Source organism: Panthera leo, chromosome C1 (genome assembly GCF_018350215.1).
Source record: "Panthera leo isolate Ple1 chromosome C1, P.leo_Ple1_pat1.1, whole genome shotgun sequence".
Taxonomy (NCBI): Eukaryota; Metazoa; Chordata; class Mammalia; order Carnivora; family Felidae; genus Panthera; species Panthera leo.
This window is the reverse complement of record NC_056686.1, coordinates 45,756,964-45,771,745: the sequence shown is the minus strand read 5'-3', so window position 1 is coordinate 45,771,745 and position 14,782 is coordinate 45,756,964. Positions and strand designations below refer to the sequence as shown.

At 38.2% G+C, this 14,782-nt stretch overlaps 1 protein-coding gene across 1 annotated transcript in view; it reads right to left on the bottom strand.

Annotated features, from left to right (window-relative positions):
* The window catches only part of C8A (complement C8 alpha chain), a 68,069-nt gene extending 53,560 nt beyond the window's left edge, over positions 1–14,509 (bottom strand). The window contains exon 1 of the mRNA XM_042951827.1: positions 14,433–14,509. Within this exon, the coding sequence (XP_042807761.1) occupies positions 14,433–14,509 (77 nt within the window). The remainder of the gene's footprint in view (positions 1–14,432) is intronic.
* Between the last annotated feature and the right edge of the window lie 273 nt (positions 14,510–14,782).

Genomic DNA, 14,782 nt, shown 5'->3' with positions numbered 1-14,782 from the left:
GGTGACAAATGGCACAATTATCACCCTAGTATAGAAAAAAAAAAAAAGGTGCTCCAAATCTGACGCTAATCATTCCATGAGCTACTAGTCAGAATGAATGATGGCGTCCAGTCTGAAACCCTAGACAAGGATCCAGGGGATAGTCAGGAAAGTGATGTTCATCTTTAAGAATGGTTTCCAAACTTAGATCCCAGGACGCTTCTACACTCTAACGTATTACTGAGGACTCCGAAGAGCCTTTGTTTAAGTGGGCTATCTACTGATTCAAAATTCAAAATCGAAACAGAAAATATAACAATGTCCTTATTTAAATTTATCATAACAAACCCATTACGTATTACAATATATGCCATAATTTTATTTGAAAACACATTTCCAAGAAAAATAATTGGTGAAACGCGTGTCATTGTTTTACACGTTTGCAAATGTCTTTAATGTCTAGGTTAGTAGGAGACACTTAGATTCTCCTTTCTGCTTCTTCACTCAGTCTGTCGCTTTACGTTGCTTTTGTTGAGGTTTAGGAAGAAAAATCAGCCTCATATATTTATATATTTATGGAGCTGAAAATTCTAGATGGGTGAGGAAATTTTCATACTCCTTTTTAGGTAATTGTGGGTATTCTTTCATACTACACTACAACTTGACCAGTTGACAATTTCTTTTTCTATTTTGTTTTTTTAATGTTTATTTTTTGAGAGAGAGAGAGAGAGACAGAGTGTGAGCAGGGAAGGAGCAGAGGGAGAGGGAGACACAGAATCTGAAACAGGCTCCAGGCTCTGAGCCGTCAGCACAGAGCCCGACGCGGGGCCCGAACTCACGGACTGTGAGATCATGACCTGATCCGAAGTTGGCTGCTTAACTGCCTGAGCCACCCAGATACCCTGACAAGTGGTAATTTCTTAAATGTTGGTTGCAATGTGGAATCTGAAAGCATGTCAATGAATTTTTTTTTTTGCACCCCGTTGCATTAAAGTCCACTGGTCTGTGTGTACCTTGAATGGACCTGTCACTCACACATGATTTTTAACATCAGGCATTGGAAACTTGGAAACTGATGGTTCACTATGCATATCTTAAAAATAGTAACACATTTCACTCTACAGTATAAAAACGTCAAATTTATTAATATCACCAGTGATCTCATCAAGCTCATAGTAGTGGATATGGTTTCCAAGGTTTGTTTTTAATTTTTTTTAATGTTTATTTATTTTTGAGAGAGAGAGAGAAAGAGAGACAGAGTGTGAGTAGGAGAGGGGCAGAGGGAGAGGGAGAAACAGAATATGAAGCCGGCTCCAGGCTCTGAGCTTTCAGCACAGAGCCTGACGTGGGTCTTGAACTCATGAACTGCGAGATCATGACCTGAGCTGAAGCCAGACGCTTAACCAACTGAGCCACCCAGGCGTCCCTCCAAGTTTTTAATTTTTGTTGGAAAGCTCACATGTTGTTATTTGGTTATTTGGTTTCCATGAAGTGATGGGCTCCCTGTTCCATGTCTACCAAATAGCTAAGCCTGAATAACCACAGCCTCGCAGCTATCTTGTCAGGTAAAAACAATGTTCCGGGAACCAAGTGGCTACTCTGATGTAACTATTCCAGCAATTGCTTTTTCTCAAGACAATCATCATACTTCAGTGCAGCAGAAGTTCTTAATGCATTCTTCCCATTTTGTCACATAGAACAGCTAAATAACATGTATTCAAAGATTGAGGTTTAATAAAATTAATAACTTTTACTGTTTCAAGGGGGAATTTCTTAAGGAAAACTTAATTTATTTCTTGTGAGTTTGCTGCCACTGCCTTGATTTGTACCACGACCACAGTAGTTTTATCCACCATAACTTTTGCACCATCAGTGAAAATATGAGCGCGGTGAAAAGGCCAACTGACTTGGTATTATTGTGATATTGTTTTGAACTCACAGACGCCCTCTGAAAAGATCCTGGGGACTCCCTGGGGTCTATAGACCACACTTTGAGAAACTCTGATCTATCAAATGACACTAGTGTGTAAAACCAGTGCTACTATCCCTCCAAAGAAAATTTCAGTGCTCAGCTCACAATCTTTCCCTCTACCGCAGTTCCTTCCATCGCCGTGGGAGACCTCATCATCCCCATAAATGAGCTATCCAACACTCTGCCCCTCGGTCACTCCTTGTCCTCATCTCCAATGACCTTTTCCTCACTCCGCTGTCTTCTATGGTCACATCCGGGTCTTTCTCACTCTCTGAAACAGCTCCTCCTCCAAATCACTAATTCCTCAGTCATCTGTGAATATCTGGGGGCTCCACAGTCTCTTCTCCCTCTATATTTTATGCTCGAAGATTCCCAGTGCACTTTTATTTGGACCTCTTTGGGGCTTTTAGTCTCTTGACACCTAAGCGTTCTCTCAGGAAGATCCTTTCCTATTTTCATTTCTCTTTATAACGAGTTTTGATTCCATGGTCTGTCATTTTGAAATCATAACTGTGCCCTAAATTCCTGGACTCCACTGTTCCCTTGATCACACCCACCTGTAAAACCCAACCCTGAATGAACTATCGACCTCATTACCTGGTTAACTCAATCTCATCATAAATATCAGTTCCTAGGGCAATATTTTTCAATACCCAGATAAGTTATATACCTGCCTTCATATGATGTGGTCAATCTCTGCCCATTTTCTCAAAACTTAATTATCACACTTGTAATATTTGTACAGTTTCTGTCTTCACCAGATTATAAGTTCTATGAAGGCAGATACTGCCTGTATATTTGCTGCTGACGTCCCAGCACCTATTATGGTGCCAGATACAAGGAAAGTATTCGGTGAATATTTAGGAAAGGGGGGAGGGGAAGAAAGAAGGGAGAGAAGGTGGGAGGAAAGCAGGGACGATGAGGGAGAAAAAAGGAAGAGAAGAAGGAAGGAGGGAGGGAAGGGAGAGGAGATGGAAGGAAAGAAAAGAAGGGAAAGAAGGAAACCAATTTCTGGGAAATAGAATGACATTGTGTAGAGACTTGTTTGAACTCGATTTCCGGTTAGAAGCTAAGTAAATAATTCTGGTAATTAGACATTCAAATGGCTCAAGGTTCTGCCCATCTGTCATTTTTCTGATAGATTTCCTAATAATAAAAGCTTGAGGTATAGGAACATGGAGAAAGACAGGGTTCTAATCATCAAAAGGTGGGAGAGAAGGTACAGAGTAAAGGTTTGGGAACAGAAAATGACTCAAGCAATAGTTTGCTTCTCACTATGGAATTGTCAAGGTAATGTCAGTGCAAGCCCACTGAGACTGCATTATGATGTCAAAATGGAAGGAAACAGTATTAATGGATGGGAGCAAAAGCCTAGACAGAGCAATGCTGTGTTGCTGTCGTTTTAAAAGCTTTGTGACATGATGTCTAGACAGAAGCACATACAGTAATGCTATCACTGAAGCAAGAGTACAGAAGGTACACAGAACCATTCATTAAGTCATTACAAGGCTCCAACCTTTTAGCCAATATCAATATGTCCAGCATTTTCTCTTATCAGTGCAGTGAATCTTTAAATGTAGTTTATTTTTTGCTTATTACAAAAGTAATACATTCTCTTTAAAGAGAACATAGAAGAGATTATAAAAGAAAAAAAATGCCCCCAACCCTGCCACCATTAATATTTTGTTATATTTCCTTTTGCTTTATTTTCATAATATAATTGAGGTCATACTGAGTATTACATTTTACATCCTGATTTTCCACTTAATATCATAGCAGAAATGTAAACTACTTATGATGACTACACATGGTTCCATTCCTCTAACATCAAACAATTAGATTATTGGGCACCCAATGTTTCCATATCCTCTTATTTCCTGAAGATATATCCTGTGGAGTGGGATGGCTAGGTTGAAGGATACAGGTGATTTGAAGGCTTATGACACTTACGGCCAAATGGCTTTGCAAAATAATTGTATCATTTTTCAATCACTTAGGGAACCATGAATAAATCTGTGGTCTAGTAAATCTTGGCAAATAGTTTTAACCCGTCTCCAAAAAAATAAAAGAAGCGTCTCCTAGCTGCTGAGAATCTACTCAAGCGATAACACATTTAATACAGAGCACTGGGAGTCAGGAGTCTTTGATTCTAGTTTTTAGTTTATATCTACTTTTCTATCTACTATGAGCAAGTTTCTTTAACCATCTGGCTTTTAGATTTTTTAATCTATAGAATCACCCCCGGTCAATATAGTACTATTGCAGGATTTCTCAAAGTGTGCTCTGTGGAGTGCTCAACCCAGGGTTGAGAAGGAAGAGAAGAAAAATGACATGGTCAAATACATTCAGATAAATTGCATACAACATGCTACTCTCAGAAATTTAAACTGCAACATATTAAAGGCCCTGAGAAGTCCTGCATTCTAATCTACCCAACCCAGCATTTCCCCAATTTTTTGAAAACATCATTTCTTTTTTTCAGGTAACGTCTATAAGATTGTGTAACACAATTGAGGAAACACTGATAGAACACCAAGTGATTGTGAGTCTACCAAACATGCATTGCAACCCAGTTTCTGCCCCTTACTGAACTTTCATTTTATTATAACTGAAAAATAGTATAATAACCTATGTCTTGAATATGGAGTAAAATCATGTATGTAAAGCCCCAAGCACAAGCCTGATGTACATGTCAGTTTCTACTCTCTAATCTTCTCAACCCTGTACATGCTCATCAAAACTGTCCACCTTCATCAAAAAGGTATTGAATGTCTACTCTGCATAGGGCTGTGGGTTAGTGAGATGCTACCCATCTGCTTTTTTAAATAGAATGGCACATTGGCCTAAAACCTAGAGTTAAACATGGAATCTGCGAGTCAAATACCTAACCCCAGAATGTGGCCACCACAGCAACTGAAATCAAAAAATGATTAATCAGCTACCAATTTTAGGCTAGAAGATTAGAAGGCCTAACCCTGATTATTGCCAGAGGATCATCCTAATAAATTGACTCAGCTTATATTTAAGGCTGATTGTCACTGATTATATAATCTTGAGGCAGATCCATTCAGTTCTTACAGGGAAATCACATCATGAAACTGAGGTACTCTAAATGGCCTTTGAAAGTTTGCTGAGTCTCCAGCGACCTCCATGTTGCTAAATCCCGTAGAAAGTTTTCCGGCTTGGTCTTAACTTCTCCCTCTGTTAGCCATTGTTTCCTTCTTGAAATCATCCGGTCTGGGATTTCTTCAGCATCACACTTCCCTGTTTCCTCCCTCCCTCTGTGGCCCGTTCTCTTTGACTTCTCCAAAAACTGGAATGTTTCAGGCCCCAATGTTGCATTTCTTTTCTCTTCCTGTTTCCCTCACTCTTAGGAAGGTGAGATCCATTTCCTTGGCTTCCCTTGCCTCTATGCTAATACCTCCTAAATGTAAATCTTCAGCCTAGACTACTCCTCTGAAATCCTCTTTTCTTTATCCAGCTGCCCCACTTTAGATCTCCACTAGGTCGGTGCCCCTGGGGCATGGCAAACTTAATGGCTCCAAACCTCAGCTCTTCCTTTTCTACTAACCAGCTTCTCTGGTTCACCCACATCCAAAAGTAGAGCCATCATAACGCGCAGTTGCTCAAGCTAAATACTTAGCAATGCTCTTTAATTCCTTCCTTCCGCTCGCCCCCATATCCAGTGCTTTGGAAATGTCTGTCCATTTTACTTTCAAGATATGTCTCAAATATCTTCCCTTCTGCGTACTTCTGCTACCAGCACCCTAATTTAAGGCACCATTATCTATCATGAGATCACTGCTGTGGCCTCCTGTGGGCCAAGACATTCCACTTGAGCTTCCTCCAATCCCTTCTCTGCACAGCCACCAGGATGATTTTTCCTCCCCTGCACTCCCATTTTTTAAGACCCTCCAGTGTTTTTTGGTTGGTTGGTTGGTTGGGTTTTAGTACCCATAGACTGAAGTTCAAAATCCTCATCATGATGTCAAAGTCCTCTGTGATCTGGTGTCTGCCCACTTTTTTGACATCCTGTCAGGGCACAATTCCCTGCTCTCACGCTGTTGCCATCCTTCAGTGCCATGAGCATGATGGGCCATTTCCCACTGGAGGGTCTGAGGACATGCTGCTCTCTCCATTCTCCCTTTTCTTCACATGGCTTCTCCTGGCCATCCTACATCTCTCAGGTTAAATACCACCTCCAGAGAAACCCCACCCACCAGGCTGTCTTTCAATTGCTCTAATATCCTCTGTCAAAAGGATCTATTTGTTTCCTTCATAGTATTTATCACAGTTTTTTACTGAAATGTTTTGTTTACATGTTAATCTACTCTATCGCTACACTGTAAAGTCTGTGAGGGCAGGAACATTTATCTGTTTAGTTCACCACCTAGTACCTAGCATACCTGGAGTATGGAGAAAAAGGAAGGAAGGAAGGAAGGAAGGAAGGAAGGAAGGAAGGGAGGGAGGAAGGAAGGAGGGAAGGAAGGAAGGAAGGAAGGAAGGAAGGAAGGAAGGAAGGAAGAAAAGTATTTCCTGTGTGCTGGCAACATACAGAATTCCACACAGAACTTCAAGCTCTAGGAATATTCCAGGCTTTCCTACAGAATGTGCATAATACTGTTTTCTCCACACAGAATAATTGCACCTCATTCATCTGGCCAAAACTTCCCAGTTCAGCTAAGGCTTATTATTCTTCCAGTTAGCTTTCCTTGACCTGCCTGCCCTATGTGAACATCTTGCCACTACATAGAGCTTCTCATACTTTATCTCCATTCCTACATGGCACATTCTGCAAGGCAGGCATCATGACTACATTGTTCACCATTGTAGCCTAGTGCTAAGTATAGTACTTTGCATCTGGTAGGTTGCATCTAGTAGGAGCTCAGTACCAATGTTGAGTATAAGTATATTATCTCATTTAATCTTATATTATCTCATTTAAGTTTTATAAGAACACTGTGGGGTGGGAACTATTACACCCATTTTATAGGCAAGTAAAACAGATTCATGGGGAGATGAAATAAACCTGCTTAAGGTTATATAGATAGTAAAATGGCAAAGCAAGGATTCTGATGAAGGCTGTTTAACACTAAAACATATGCATTGTTTTAGCATTCCAAGATATACTGTGAAGGGTTTCTGACAAAAGGGAAAGAGAGTAATAAAAACAATATTCTAAAAGCTTACCATGTGCCAAGTTCTGTGCTAAGTACTTTATATGAACTCTCTTACCTCCTGTAAAGTGCTCAATGAAATACATATCTCTGTTTCATAGATGACTAAGTTGAGCCTTAGAGAGTTTATTGTCCAGGTTCTATAGCCACTAGGTGGTGAAGCCAGGACTTAAACCCAGGTTGATCTCACTCCATAGCCCATACCCAATGCCATTTGAAGTATAGCTAATAGTTAGTTACCCTGGACAAAAGTGTCCACATTCACAAGACTCGCTTCTGAGTCGAATCCACTACTCCAGTTATTCATATGAGTTAAAAATTCATGTAGCTCTCATACATACTGATTTCCAGTTATCTGGACAACCTTTGAAAATATTCACATGGCCCTGGCCCAGGATAGTCGGGTAAACACACTGAGATGCCCATGAAATAGGCAAAATAAAGAGGAGAATCGTGATTTAAACTTCTCAGGGTCCACTGCCTGTATGACCTATTTAACCAAGGAAAGGAACAAACCCTTGTGGTCATTCCATGTTTGGAATCCTCACTCGTGTTTCATCAGTCACCCTAAGGAATTTTGTTCATTCTCCATCAATAGGCATTTTTGGTTGAAAATGTTATATTTGAATTGCTTATCAAAATATGTGTTTAGTTTTGGAAAAAAAAACACTTTTTTTTTTCTGGGGGGCAGGTGTAGCAGCAATGGTGGTAATAACACTGATCTGGCAGTTAGAAGACCTGACAATTCCACTGGGTGGCTGAATCATGTAGAGCATGTCAAACTTCTTTGTTTCCTTTCTGGTTCTCAATCAGGGAATAATAATTATAACAATCTTAAAGGGACATAATGAGGATTAATTGGTCAGTATTCTTAAAATGCCTGGCAGAGAAGTCTGGTTGTTATGTAACACGCCCCTTCTCTTTCTGGGGCTCAGATTCGTTACCTGCAACACAAGTGGATTAAACCAGATGTCTGAGTCAGTCCTAATTCTAAAGACCTGTGATATAGAAATGAAGGAAGCAGCCATCAAGAAGTTTAGAAGAGTTACGGCAAATATATCCAGATATGTAAGGAGAATCATGAACATGATGATAAGTGGAAGATGTAAAAGAATACCAAATGAAACTTTTAAAGCTGAAAATCCTTACAACAGAGATGAAAATTCATTGAATGGTTTAACAACAGATTAAATACTGCAGAAGAAAAGATTGGCAAAGTGGAAGATACAGTGATAGAAACTATCCAAAATGGAACAAAGAGACAAAAGACTGCCAACAACAATTAAATAAAGGACAAAGTCTCCGTGACCTGTGGAATAATATCAAGCTGTCTAACCTATCTGAAATTGGACTGTCAGAAGGTAAAGAGAAAGATTATGGGGCAGAGCACATATCTGAATTAATAATGGCAACACTTTTTTTGCCAAATTTTGTGAGAACTATAAACCCACAGAACCATACCAAGGTACATCATAAACTGCTGAAAATCAATAATAAAGAGAAAATCATAAAAGCAGTCAATTTTTTTAAATGAAATATTACACAAAGAGGAAGAAAGCAGATTTTTCCTCAGAGACTATGCAAGCCAAAGATAATAGAACAACATCTTTAAAGCAATGCAGCAGGAAAAGAAAACTACTCCCTTCGAACTTAATTTTCAACAAAAATATCCTTCAAAATAAAGGCAAAATAAAGACTTTTCCAGATCACTAAAAATGGAGAATTCATCACCAAAAGTCATTCTGCACTGAAAGAAATGTCAAAGGAAGTTATTCAGGCAGAATAAAAATGATATCAGAAGTGGTAAGATATTACCTGAAGGTAGGCTGTGATAAATTAATGATGTATATTATAAATATTACAACAACAGCAAAAAAAAACCAGTAGAATAGCTACTAAATTATTTGGAATTAGAAAAAAAACATTCGATCTAAAAGATAAAAAAACAGAAACAAAAAACAAATGAGACTAGTAGAAAACAAATAAAAAGATGATAAATCCAAACATATCGGTAATAACATTTTATATAAATGATATATGTAAACACTATGATTAAAATATAGATTGTTACCCTACCACCCAGCAATTGCACTACTAGGTATTTATCCAAAAGGTATAGGTGTTTTGAAGGGACACATGCACCCCAATGTTTATAGCAGCGCTATTGACAATAGCCAAAGTATGGAAAGAGCCCAAATGTCCATCGACAGATGAGTGGATGCAGAAGATGTGGGTATATATATACAATGGAGTATTACGCGACAGTCAAAAAGAATGAAATCTTGCCATTTGCAACAACGTGGATGGAACTGGAAGGTATTATGCTAAGCAAAATAAGTCAATCAGAGAAAGACAAATACCACGTTTTCACTCATATGTGGAATTTAAGATAAAAAACAGATGAACATAAGGGAAGGGAAGCAAAAACAATATAAAAACACAGGGAGGGAGACAAACCAGAAGAGACTTTAAAATATAGAGAACAAACTGAGGGTTGCTGGAGGGGCTGTGGGTCAGGGGAAGGCTAAATGGGCAAGGGGCATTAGGGAGGACACTTGGGATGAGCACTGGGTGTTATATGTAGGGGATGAATCACTGGATTCTACTCCTGAAATCATTATTGCCCTATATAAAACACAAACACACACACTAAAAAATTAGAAATAGAAAGAAACTTTTTCAACCTAACAAAGAGCATCTACAAAATAACTGTAGTTAAAATCATCCTTAACGGTCAAAGCCAAAAGTTTTCCGCTTAAAATTAGGAGTAAGACATGGGGCGCCTTGGTGGCTCAGTCGGTTAAGCATCCGACTTCGGCTCAGGTCGTGATCTCGCGGTCCGTGAGTTCGAGCCCCGCGTCGGGCTCTGGGCTGACGGCTCAGAGCCTGGAGCCTGTTTGGGATTCTGTGTCTCCCTCTCTCTGCCCCTCCCCCATTCATGCTCTGTCTCTCTCTGTCTCAAAAATAAATAAACGTTAAAAAAAAATTAAAAAAAAAAAATTAGGAGTAAGACAAAGATGTCCAGTCTTGCCACTTCTATCAGCATAGAACGGAAGGTTCTACCCAGGACAATTAGGCAAGAAAAAGCAGTAAAAGTAATCCAGATTGGAAAGGGAGAAGTAAAAGTATCTCTCTTTGCAGATGCCATAATCTTGTACATAGATAATTATAAGAAATCCACAAACAATATTATAACTAATAAATTATTTCAGCAAGCTGCAGGATATGAAAACAATGTACAGAAACAATTGTATTTCTATATACTAGCAATAAACAATCTGACAATGATATCCAGGAGTCAATCTCATTTACAATAGCCTCAAAAATATTTAGGAATAAATTTAACAAAGGAAGTATCAGACATACACTGAAAAGTATAAAATATCATAGAAAAAAATTAAAGAAGACCTAATTAAGTAAAAAGAAATCCAATATTCATGGAATGGAAGACTTGGTATTAAGGTGAAAACACTCCCCACACTGATCTGATCTGTAAATTCAATGCAATGCAATTTCAAAATCCCAGGGGTTTTTGTTGTTGCAAAATTGGCAAACTGATCCTGATACTCATATGAAATTGCAACCCAGAATAGCCGTTAAAAATAAAGAACAAAGTTGGAGGATTCATACTTTCCGATTTCAAAACTTAACTACAATTGGGTGGCTCAGTCAGTTAAGTGTCAGCCCTTGATTTCGGCTCAAGTCATGATTTCACAGTTCTTGGGTTTGAGCCCGAGTCAGGCTCTGTGCTGACAGTTCAAAGCCTGCTTAGGATTCTCTCTCTCTCCCTCCCTCTCTGCCCCTCCCCTGCTCTCTCTCTCTCAAAATAAATAAACTTTAAAAATAAATAAATAAAGTATGAAGAGTCAGATAATTTAAAATAAAATTTGGGGAAAAACTCACCACACAAACAATAATCATAAGAAAGTAAGAATATGATATTAATAATAGACTGCAGACCAAAAACAATTGCTACGGATAATGAAAGTCTTTCATAATGATAAGGGGGAAAATCATCAAGAAGTCATACTAATTCTAAATATAGATAGCTAGATAGATGTAGATAATAGAGCTTGAAAATACATGAAGCAAAAATTGAAGGAACTGAAAGGAGAAGTAGACAAATCCACAAATATAGCTGGAGATTGCAATATCACTTCCTCAGTAATTAATAGAACAAGGAGATGAAAAGTTGAGCAACATTAACAACCAACTTGATTTAATGACTTAGCACTACACCCAACAACAAAGAAATATACACTTTTGAGCACACATTATATATTCACTAAGAAATCCTATTTTTTTATCATAAAACAAATCTCAATAAATTAGAAGGATTGAAAATTGTTTAAACTTTTTAAAGCAACACACATGCTAAATGTATTATTTATATAAAATATTTGAGGTTGGATATGACAACTTATTTTCATCACCATTGTTTTAAAATGTTTTTTCTCAACCCCATTTTTTGTTATTCTTTTATTTGTTTGTTTGTTTTTATATATAATTTATTGTCAAGTTAGCTAACATACGTACAATGTGCTCTTGGCTTCAGGAGTAGATTCCCATGATTCATCACTTACATGAAACAACTAGTGCTCATCCAACAAGTGCCCTCCTCAATGCCTATCACCCATTTTCCCCACCTCCCTACCCCACTTCCTTCCACCATTAGTTTGTTCTCTGTATATAAAAGTCTCTTACAGTTTGCCTCCCTCTCTGTTTGTAACTATGTAGTTTTTTTTCTTTCCCTTCCCCCATGGTGTTCTGTTAAGTTTCTCAATTTCCACATGAGTGAAAACATATGATACCTGTCTTTCTCTGACTGATTCATTTCACTTAGTGTAATACCCTCCAGTTCCATACACGTTATTGCAAATGGCAAGGTTTCATTCTTTTTCATTGCCAAGTAGTATTCCAGTGTGTGTGTGTGTGTGTGTGTGTGTGTGTGTGTGTGTGTGTATACCACATCTTCTTTATCCATTCATCAGTTGAAGGACATTTGGGCACTTTCCATAATTTAGCTATTGTTGAATGCTGCTATCAACGTTGGGGTGCATGTGCCCCTTTGAATCAGCACTCCTGTATCCTTTGGATAAATTCCTAACTATTGCTAGCTCATAAGATAATTCAATCTTTAATTTTTTGAGCCACTCTGTTTTCCAGGGTGCTGTACCAGTTTGCATTCCCACCATTAATACAAGAGGGTTCCCTTTTCTCCATATCCTCACCAACATCTGTTCTTTCCTGAGTTGTTAATTTTAGCCACTCTGACTGGTGTGAGGTGGTATCTCAATTTTTATATTAAGAGTTAATAATAGGGGCACTATGGTGGCTCAGTTGGTTGAGCATCTGACTTCAGCTCAGGTCACGGTCTCATGGCTCATGAGTTCATGAGCCCCTGTGTTGGGCTTGTACTCACGGCTCAGAGCCTAGAGATTGCTTTGGATTCTGTCTGTTTCTCTCTGCCCCTCCCCTGCTCACACTCTGTCTCTCTCACCCCAAAAAAATCAACATTTAAAAAAAATTGTTTGAGTTTATAATAAGCAAATGGTAAAGAAGACCTTATAAAAATAAAAGTATAAAACTGTATTTAAAAATATAAAATTTAAGAAGTATAATTTATTTCAAAGTATAAAATGTATTTTAAAAATAAAATAAATTTTACTGAAAAAATTAATTAAATTAATTAAAATATAAATGTATAGAATCTGTTTTCGCTGTGAGGGTTCACATAAGATTTTATTGGGGGAAAAAAGCATGCCACTGTTAAATTTTTTAAATGTTTTGAAATCACTGACCAGTCTTGAAGATCCATGCCAATTGGCACATTATACATTTGTTCTGTCTGACTTTTGTCAACCAACAGAGAGAATGGACAAAAACAAAATGTGACCATAACAATCACACAAAACTGCTCGCGATAGCCAGCATTAAACTGAGTGCCTCCTCAGGACTAGGCGTTGTCCTAAGTACCTTCATCCATTTTTTTTCTCTTAATTTCCTCCCATTTTACCGCTCAGAACACTTACATAACTTGCCTGAGATCACACAGACAGTAAATACCAGGGCCATAATTTGAACCCAACAAAATTATTTCACCATGTAGTTTTCCATTTTCAAAGCAAGGGTCAGATATACTGGCATTAGATACAAAGACCTCATGATTTCCTACTTCAGCACTTTGTAAAGTATTTAATTGGTTCTCTTTTGCCTTGACTTCAAATTTGCCTCTTCACTGGTCTGTCTTGTTTGATAAGTTCATCAAACATCAAGACTCTTTGTTCATTTTCAAAAAGGATTACAATGAGAAGCTTTTATAATTAAGAGTATCTCAGCAGAGATTTCCTTCACTACCGTTCTCTTGCCTTTTATCTCCTAATTCTTAGAGGTAAATTTTCTGATTTTTCAAAGGTGTTTTTGCTTTAAATACAAATTGCAAATTAAGTGCTTATAAAAATGTCTTTCCCCCTTCTGAACTGTTATGTAAAGGAAATCGCTCTTGCTCTAGCATTTAAAAGCAATGATTCAAAATTAAATCACTCAATAAGAATTTGACTAAAATAGCTCAACTTAAAATCTTCAGTGTTTGGGAGACAAAGACTGCTTTCATGCTATCCCAAAGCTGAAATAAGGGACGCTTTAAGCACCACAAAATACTTGATGTTAAGATATAAAAACCTGAAGCCGGGTTGGACGATTCAAGGAAATGAAATGGGCAAAATTGCAATGTACATATGAAAATATCAGTTTCATCCATTTCCCTACAGCAAAAGGTAAATTCATTGTAAGAATGAAATGACCCAGCATCTCTACAGTTTTGGCTTTCCCAGGATGAGGTTATTAACATTATCTGATTGTATCCGCCCTGAAACACTATGAGAGGGAATTTGTAAGACTCACAAATGGATAAGTAGAGGTTGATTGTCCAACATTACTCAAGAGGATTATTATTTATTAAGCTGAGTATATTTTATATCTAGGACCTTATTTCATATTCATTGACTCTTATAGACAAGGCAGCATTACCCTCATTTCCAGATAGGGGAATTGAAGTTCTAAGAGATTAAATGATCACTCCAGATTCCCCAACTCTTGAGTATTAGATCGGTGGTCTGTAGACCGATCCATCTGACTCCAAGGGCATGTTCTTTTCACTGTCCTGCACTCCTTCGCCGGACCCGTGATAACATGAAAAGAAGTCACATTCTATCCTAGAGTAACTTGTTGCAAACATGGAAGTGCCTTCGCTCCCTACCAGGTGATCCCTCTGTGCAAATTTTGCAGATTTAGGGCCAACTCACCGGTTCACCTTCTCCTGGATAGTTGCCCCAGGCTGACAAGTCATCAAAGACAGGATGAAAACAGCAGCAAGAAGCATCTCAACCACCCTGTATCACTTAGAAGGAATAAAACTAGTCAGAGAGTTGGAGTGAAAGATGTCTTTGCGCCGGGACCTGTACGAGCCATCGAATGTTCGGAACTAACAGAATTCACTCAATTCTCATTGAGATGTGGTTAATTAGTGACTAGGGTATTGATTAGCCAAACACCCTAAAATCCAGGACACCAAAGGTCACTGTTTTTCAAACCCTTTGAAAAGTAATATCCATATGGTTGAGGAAAGGAGGATTTTTAGCCAATACCAGTTTAG